Below are 8,284 nucleotides of genomic sequence, written 5' to 3' on the forward strand. Positions count from 1 at the left end.
AAAAAAAAAAAAAAAAAGAGAGGAGCGAAAGGGCAGGGACAGTGCCCCCGACACACACACTGCCACGCACACTCCCCTGCGGTCCTCCCCAGCCAGGGAAGGGCATGTCCCCTCTCCCCCGCTGCCCCGTAGGGTCTTCAACTTGCTCAGCATAGGCTAATCTCGGTTAGCATGGCTCAGTACCTGCCATTCCCCACTCCAGATCACTCCTTCAAATCCTCTTGGGTCATCTTCTCACCTTCCAAAGCTCACGGAGACCTGGCTTAGCAGCCAGAAGGCCTGCCAGGCACTGTGCACCGTGAGCAGGTGTGCAAAGGGTCCTCTCTCAGAGCTGAAACACGCCTGCTCACCTCACCTGTGGCAGAAGGGAGTCCTGAGGTGGCCTCTCCCATAGGCCGGGCCAGAGCACGAGTCCAGGTGGTCAGGTGGGCTTTGGCCGTACCTGAGGGGTCCCAGACATACTTTGATAAGGAATTGCTCCAATCTAGGGTACCATGTCCTGGAGAGGAATGTCGGTTAATGCTCATTTGGTGGATTTTGGTCATTGTTATTGATCTGTTTGGGTTTGCTTTTCATACAGGTGATTTTTCTTTACAATCTGCTGGCAAAATATTTGCAAAATCAGGTACAGGTCTTTGGTATGGGGGTGGCCCTTCTCCCAGCACACTGCCCTGTTCCTGGGAGGGGCCTGGGGCTTTCCCCTTCTCTCCACCTTCTGTGAACCAGCTCTGGAAAGGGCTCACTTCCAGCCCACCACGCCATGTCCTGACATCTGCACAGAGGTGGGTGAGAGGCTGTGCGTCCCAGCCTCTTCCAATTCCCGGATGAGGATGTCTGAAGGGGCAGGAGAGGGAGTCCCCCTTCCACACCTGGGTCTGTCCACCCACCATGCACCCCACTCACACCTTAGCAGGGCCAGTTTTCATTTCTTTCAGAAGATCACGTGGCCCCAAGTCCTCAGTGGTGTAGTTGGCAACTGTGTCAACGGAATGGGCAACTACGCCCTGGTCTCTGTGCTGGACCTGGGGATCAGGTGAGCCCGGGGGCTGGTGGGGCCTGGTCAGGGGGCACTGCCCACCAAGCTCCCCACCCCTGGTAGAGACAGGTCAGTCACCGTCCTGGCCCTGCCTGTGCTGTCCTGAAGTGGGTGGTTATGGGGAGTTGGAGGGGCCTGATGGTCCCTTGGGGACCTCAGTTTGAGGCCTGATGGGGTGAGAGGACAGCCACTCCCCACTCCTGCCCCAGCCCACCAGGAGAGGCAAAGTGGGCACTGGCAGTGGCCCCAGGACGCTGTAGTCATGGCTGCCTGGGTAGAGCCACCATGGCCAGAGGTGCCTGTGGGGCCTGGCTGTGTCCGATCCCAGGATGGGGGTAGAGCAGAGCCATGCCTGCCCCACATGGGCTGGCTGCCAGAGCCATCTCTCTCTCAGGCAGTGAGTGGCATCAGTCCCAGAGAGTGGCATCAGTGGGTGGTAGAGAGTCGGCAGCAGTCCTAGCCCTGCTCTCCCTCCTTTCCCAGAGGCTCTGCCTATGCCAACATCATCTCCCAGTTCACACAGACCGTCTTCCTCCTTCTCTACATCATGCTGAAGAAGTTGCACCTGGAGACGTGGGCAGGTGGGAGGCCTGGTCTGCTCTGGGAGGCTGAGCAGGCTAGTGGCGGTGCTGCCCCAGGCAGGGCGGTCAGCAGGCAGAAGGTGCAGGACCCTGCACACCCCCCTCCTTCCCCTTTGCTTCCCCAGCTCCAAGGGCCCAGGGTCCCTTCATCCAAGGTGTCACGATGCAGAGCCCTGATGGGTCCATCACAGAAGGCTGGCCCAGGGAGCTTTGCCCAGTCCCTGCTCTCAGGATGGCAGTGAGAGCAGTGACAGGCGTGGAATACCAGCCGTCAGCAGTGCGTGGGGTGCCTGACATTCCTGACTTCATTTAAGCCTCACTACACCTCATTAGGCCCATCTTACAAAGAGGAGATTATGACAGACGGAGATTAAGTCATTTGCTGAAACACCAGGCATGTTGGGGCCTGCCTGTGCTGTTCTGCCTCTTGAGAGCCAATCCCATACAAAGGGGACCTCCTCTTGCCAGGCATTTCAGGAACAGCTCTGTGGGCCTGTGGGGCCTCACCTGGGGGCAGGGCCCCAGCTGAGCCCCTTTCAAGCCTGCCACGCACACCTACGGTGTGTTTGCTTCAGCATCCTTAATCTCAAGCTGCCTCTGAAAACCCCCGGGGAAGGCAGGGCAGAGCTAAGGCCTGGGGTTTTCAGATGGGAACAGAGCCTGCAGAGTGGTGGGTAGTTGCCCAAGATCCCACAGTGTTGAGGGTGGAGTGGGGACCAACACCCATCCCTGGGCTGACTGGGTCACCCGTGCACCGGCCAGGCAAGCCTGGTATCCTGTTCTTGCACGTTCCTCCTCCATGGGGCCCAGCACCAGCATTCCCTCTGCAAAACACCCAGTGCCTGGGCCTGCTAAGCCCCAGAGCAGGAAGAGCCAAAGGTGCTTAGGGGCCTCCTGGCAGTGGGGAGCGGGAAGCAGGTGGGCGAGTTGGGTGGGCTGCCAGCTCAGGGGTCTCTGTTCCAGGTTGGTCCAGCCAGTGCCTGCAGGACTGGGGCCCCTTTTTCTCCCTGGCTGTCCCCAGCATGCTCATGGTCTGCATCGAGTGGTGGGCCTACGAGGTCGGGAGCTTCCTCATGGGTATGTGGAAGAGCGGGGGGTGCACAACGGCATGTGGGCGGCTCACCCAGCCCAGGAGCCCCTTCCCAGGATGGCAGCTCACCAGCCCCCTTCCGATTCCACTGGCCAGACCCCCAGGCATGGACCCAGAGAGCACCACCGCCCAGTGGGGTGGTCAGTCTGTTGCTGGTCTGCCTCCCCACTAGGCTGTGAGTGTCCAGGAGGCAGGCCTGCGCCTTTTGTGCCTGAATCCCAGCACGGGCCGGGCAGAGCAGGTGCCTGTGGGAGGTGGCTGAGGCACGGAGAACTGAGAGATCGAATGAGCTGGTTTGTAGGTGCAAACAGAGGCCTGGGCTCGCAAGTGTGAGGCTCCTGCCTGCTGTCTTGTGTGTGCTCATTAGAGCACTCGGTGAAGTGAGGACTCGAGGTAGCCTGAATATCAGAACCCCTGCCCCGCATTAACAGATGAGAAAATGGGGCCCTGGGAACACAGGAACTCCACAAACAGGAAATTGGTGGCAGGGCCGAGAACCGAACTCGGGTTGCCGGACCCTGGCCCTGTTCTCTGTCCCCTCCCTCACGCTGCCACCCTGAGTTCATCTGGAAAGACAAACCACACATGGAAGCCTGCAGGGGCCTCTGGGGCACTGGGCAGAATTTCCCTAACAGGTTGAAGGCCAGAAGGAATGTCTTTTTGTTGTTATTGTTACTAATCTGCCCTTCAAAATCAGCCAGGCGTGGTGGTTCACACCTGTAATCCCAGCACTTTGAAAGGCCGAGGCAGGCGGATCACTTGAAGCCAGGAGTTTGAGACCAGCCTGGCCAACACGGCGAGACCCAGTTTCTTCAAAAACTACAAAAATTAACTGGTGTGGTGGCACCACCTGTAGTCCCAGCTACTTGGGAGCCTGAGGTGGGAGGATCACCTAAGCCAGGAGGCCGAGGTTGCAGTGAGCTATATTTGTGCTGCTGCACTCCAGCTTGGGTGACAGAGTGAGACTCTGTCTCAAGGAGAAAAAAAAAATTTGCCCGAGTCCCCAAAACAGAGCAGCGTCCTGTTGGTGCAGGGTCTGGGTGTCTGGGGCTGCAGGCTGAGCTCACGGCGAGCCTCTCCTCCAGGCCTGCTCAGCGTGGAGGATCTCTCCGCCCAGGCTGTCATCTACGAGGTGGCCACCGTGACCTACATGGTAAGAAAGCCTCCTGCAGGGGTGCCTTCCTCACGCCCCCCACCTGGTGGCTGGAGGTGTCATGGGGGGGGCCACTGTCACCTGAGGCTGTCTCCGTCTCCCGAGGGACCCTCCTGGACCTCTCGTGCCCATCAGGTCCAGGCCCTGCTCAGCTTACGCCAGGGCTCACACACAGGTGCCCACGACCTGTCCACCAAGGGTGGTATTTCACTCACAGATGTGGGAATTTTAAAAATTAATTAGTATTATTTTAAAATTGGGAGATTTCACACCACAATCTTATCTTTGGATTTTCTTAAGAAATGCACATTCCATTGAGCAGCAGGCCCACATTCCTGCACACTGCAGTTGGCCAGAGTTGGGTGACAGCATCCCCAGCAGGGCCACGGGCTCTCTGCCACCGCAGCCCCCGCCTCCCCTGTACTCCCCACAGAGACACACCATCATCTTCCTCATGCCCACTCCAGTCCAGGTCACTCCAGTTGGCATCTGCCAGCATCCGGGGGGCATGCTGTCCTAGACCCCACGTTTAAGCAAAGTATTCACAAAAATCTACATTACAAAAGCATTTTTACAAAGGCTTGTTGCTGAACTCTCTTTTTTTCTTACAAGGAGCTTTTCAGGTATACTTAAGACCATAGTCACCTCTTTAAAATCTGTTTCTCATTGGATTTTGACCACACAGTGATTTCGGTTGGAAGGCCCACCTGCCTGTGCTGCCTCTGATGGTTCATGGGGGGTTCCCCCACCCTTCTCCCAGCTCCAGCCCTCCCTGCCTCATTGTCAGCAGCAGGAATGCCACACGCCTCTTAGGCTGCAGGCCTGAGATCTGCTCCGCCTTCCCACTCCCATCCCCCTTGGCCCAGGCTGGCTCAGGACGGCAGGGGTCACAGGGTGTCCCCACTGACAGTGCTTTCTTATCGTTGGTCCCAGATTCCATTGGGGCTCAGCATCGGGGTGTGTGTCCGAGTGGGGATGGCTCTGGGGGCTGCAGACACCGTGCAGGCCAAACACTCAGCTGTGACAGGTGTGCTTCTCATAGGTAGGTGGAGTCCTTTCCTGGTGGGCCTTCGAACATGGGCCTGAGTCACCAGCCTGGGCCAGAGGAAGGCTGGCACGGTGGAGGCAGGGCTGGCCTCGGGAGCTGCCAGGTTTATCTTCCAAGCCTGCTGGACCTGCCATCTGACCCAGGCCAGCCTCTGCTGATAAGCTGACAGCTGCCCCTCCCTGAGCAGCAAGCGTCCCTCCCACCACCTTGCCCCCACCCCCACTCACGCCTTCCCTGATGCTATGATTCTGGGACTCTTCTGGAGATAGCTGGCTTCTACCACTCACCTTAGAGAAAAGCCTGACTCTTTGAAGGCCCTTCCTGTCCAGCATTCTTCTGGCTGTCCAGAGTCCTTCTGCAAGCCTGGCCCTCCCAGCACCCCCATGAGCTCGGCAGCTGCCCACCCTCCCTTGAGAAGGAGCCACTCATGTCCTCTGACATCATGGCTGTGCTTTCTTAGACTGAAGGCTCACACTGGCTTTCCTATAGAAAGCAGTGGTTCTCAGGCTGTAGCCGGAATCCCTAACAGGGTTGATCACTGATTGCTGGGCCTCTCCAGCAGGCTTTGATTCAGTAGACGGGTGGCAGGGTCTGAGAATCTGCGTTTCTAACAAGTTCCCAGGTGATGTGGATGCTACTGGCCAGTGTGCCCCCCACTCTGAGAACCGGCGGAGTGAAAGCGTCTTCCACACTGCCCTTCCTAAAGCCTGAGTGTCTAGCCCAAATGAATGCCTCGGATGCAGGGGACATCAGGGCCTGTGGCAAAAGGCACCTCATTGCAGAGGGCTGGGCTGACTTGCACTGACAAAGCGGTCCGCCCTTTGCTGATCTGAGCAGGGTGCTCCCTGGGTTGGGGTCTGTCATTGCTGCACCTTTTGTCTCTTCCAGTGGGCATTTCCGTGGTCCTGGGCACCCTGATAAGCATCCTGAAAAATCAGCTGGGGCACATTTTTACCAATGATGAGTAGGTAATCAGTTTTCTATGCTGACTTTTGGAAAATGTCACAGGGGTTCCCAGCCTGTCCTCAGAGATTCATCATGTGCCTGGCCCAGTGCTGGGCATAAAGGAAGCAGGAAGAGTCCAGGCTCTCTGCTTGAAATAAGAATGGAACTATTATCAGCAAATACTCTGGGCACTTACTATACAGCTAGCCCTTCACGTGTATTAGCAAGTTCATCCTCACAGCCCGGCGAGGTCTTGGGGAGGGCAAAGGTACTTAAATCATGTCTGAGGAGTCAACCTCTGTCCATTCTAGGCCTTCATAACCTGCCTGTCCACAGACAAGAGGCTAACTGAAGGGCAGTACAAAATTATGGGGACTGTCCAAAGTTTGAGGTGTGACCCCCAGACACATAGAAAGCTCTGGGCTAGCAGTGCCAGTTATATTTGTGTGGGGCAACTACCTCTATTCCAGAGCGTTTTCTTGGCGGGGGGTGGGGGGCATGGAACAGAAGGGAGATAAATGGGTCTCAAAGGCTACCTCTGTGTCTTATGCTTTCTAATTTCTTCTGCAGAGATGTCATCACCCTGGTGGGCCAGGTCTTGCCAGTTTATAGCGTCTTTCACGTGTTTGAGGCTGTCTGTGTGAGTACCACTTTGATCCAAAGCCTGACTTGGGGACACGATTCATGTACTTTTGCCCTCCCCAAGACCTCACAGGGCTGTGAGGATGAACTTGTTAATACACATGAAGGGCTAACTGTATAGTAAGTGCCTAAACTATTTGCTGATAATAGTTCCATTCTTATTTCGAGCAATGACTTCCCTCCTCTCCTGCAATTTACAAAAGCCGAAAAGTGAATGCGATTAGCAAAGAACTGAAAAGTTGCAGCAGTGTAAAGCCACACATCTTTTTCCTTCCGGATTCCTCATGAGCTGGGACATGACATTGACCTGTGCCCCGGGCTGGCCAGGAGCCAAAAGGCAACCATATCCTGTAGCCAGCACAGAGGGACATTTCTACAAGGGAACGAGCCCAACCAGAACATAGAAGGACCTCGACTTTCTGCTCCTTTGATCACTGAAAGACAGGTCTCATTTAACACAGATTTGAATTATGTGATTTTACATATTTTTTGAGACAGGGTCTCGCTTTGTCGCCCAGGCTGGAGTGCAGTGGTGCGATCATGGTTCACTGCAGCATCGACCTCCCGGGCTCAAGCGACCTTCTCACCTCACCCTCCTAAGTAGCAGGGACTACAGGTGCATGCCACCACATCCAGCTAACTTTTAATTTTTATATTTTTTGAAGAGACAGGGTCACACTATGGTAGGTGGAGTCCTCTCATGGTGGGCCTTCAAATGTTGGCCTGAGTCACCAGCCTGGGCCAGAGGAAGGCTGGCACGTGGAGGCAGGGCCGGCCTCGCGAGCTGCCAGTTTTATCATCTAGGCCTTGGCTGGTCTCAAACTCCTGGACTCAAGTGATCCTCCCAAATCAGTATCCCCAAGTGCTGGGATCATAGGCGTGAACTACTGTGCCCAGCTATGATTTTTTTAAAACATGAGAAAACAACAATGAAAAAAACCAAAACACTTAAGTCTTGTTTAATAAGCAGAATTTGAACTCATATGACTCCTACTGGAGTTATGTGAATTCTTTAGGAACACACCCCTCACATAAATTCCCATCGCTCTGCAGGAGGATATGCCCTTAATTAGCAACGCGAAGCACTGGCACATTCCTGGCCTTGCTTAGCTGGGGAAAAACACCTGTATAATAACTACCAGCTCATTAAAAACCTACTGAAGAAATGACACTTATGGAGATTTTTCTAAAGGCCTCCGGGTACTCCATCCAGTTCACTAACTATTCTAATATAGTTTGGCGTTCAGAAAGCGACATCCTTGGGCTGTGTGTTCTTAGCCTCAGCAGAAATGCCTTCTCTGGGCTGTGTTCTGGTATCATATTTGTGACCTTTATCAAGGAACATCAAACGAAACTACTTTATGGAGCCCATTATTGCTTTTGTCATAAAATATTATTTCTTTTGTTTTGTTTTGTTTTGAGACAGAGTATCACTCTGTTGCCCAGGCTGGAGTGCAGTGGTGCAATCTTGGTTCACTGCAACCTCCACCTCCTGAGTTCAAGTGATTCTCCTGCCTCAGCCTCCTGAGTAGCTGGGACTAGAGGTATGCGCCCTGACGCCCAGCTAATTGTTGTATTTTTAGTAGACACAGGGTTTCACCATGTTGGCCAGGCTGGTCTCAAACTCCTGACCTCAGGTGATCCACCGGCCTCGCTCTCCCAAAGTGCTGGGATTACAGATATGAGCCACCTCACCTGGCCTGGATACTGTTAAGACACTATTCATATTTTTTCTCTAGTGTCTGGATGAGACCACACCCGAGAAATCCTTCTTGAAATTGAAGAAACT

General features: G+C 54.7%; 2 protein-coding genes across 3 annotated transcripts in view; one reads left to right on the top strand and one right to left on the bottom strand.

The window, feature by feature from the left end:
- The window catches only part of ALDH3A2 (aldehyde dehydrogenase 3 family member A2), a 67,152-nt gene that overhangs the window by 10,005 nt on the left and 48,863 nt on the right, over positions 1-8,284 (bottom strand). The window lies entirely within an intron of this gene.
- Positions 1-8,284, top strand: part of SLC47A2 (solute carrier family 47 member 2) — a 31,059-nt gene that overhangs the window by 7,455 nt on the left and 15,320 nt on the right. Inside the window, 9 exon segments of the mRNA XM_037733598.1 lie at positions 581-638; positions 830-868; positions 871-1,033; positions 1,520-1,617; positions 2,581-2,694; positions 3,793-3,860; positions 4,794-4,902; positions 5,797-5,872; positions 6,424-6,493. Of these exon segments, the coding sequence (XP_037589526.1) occupies positions 581-638; positions 830-868; positions 871-1,033; positions 1,520-1,617; positions 2,581-2,694; positions 3,793-3,860; positions 4,794-4,902; positions 5,797-5,872; positions 6,424-6,493 (795 nt within the window).

The sequence above is a fragment of the Cebus imitator genome, unplaced genomic scaffold (genome assembly GCF_001604975.1).
Source record: "Cebus imitator isolate Cc_AM_T3 unplaced genomic scaffold, Cebus_imitator-1.0 Scaffold538, whole genome shotgun sequence".
NCBI lineage: Eukaryota > Metazoa > Chordata > Mammalia > Primates > Cebidae > Cebus > Cebus imitator.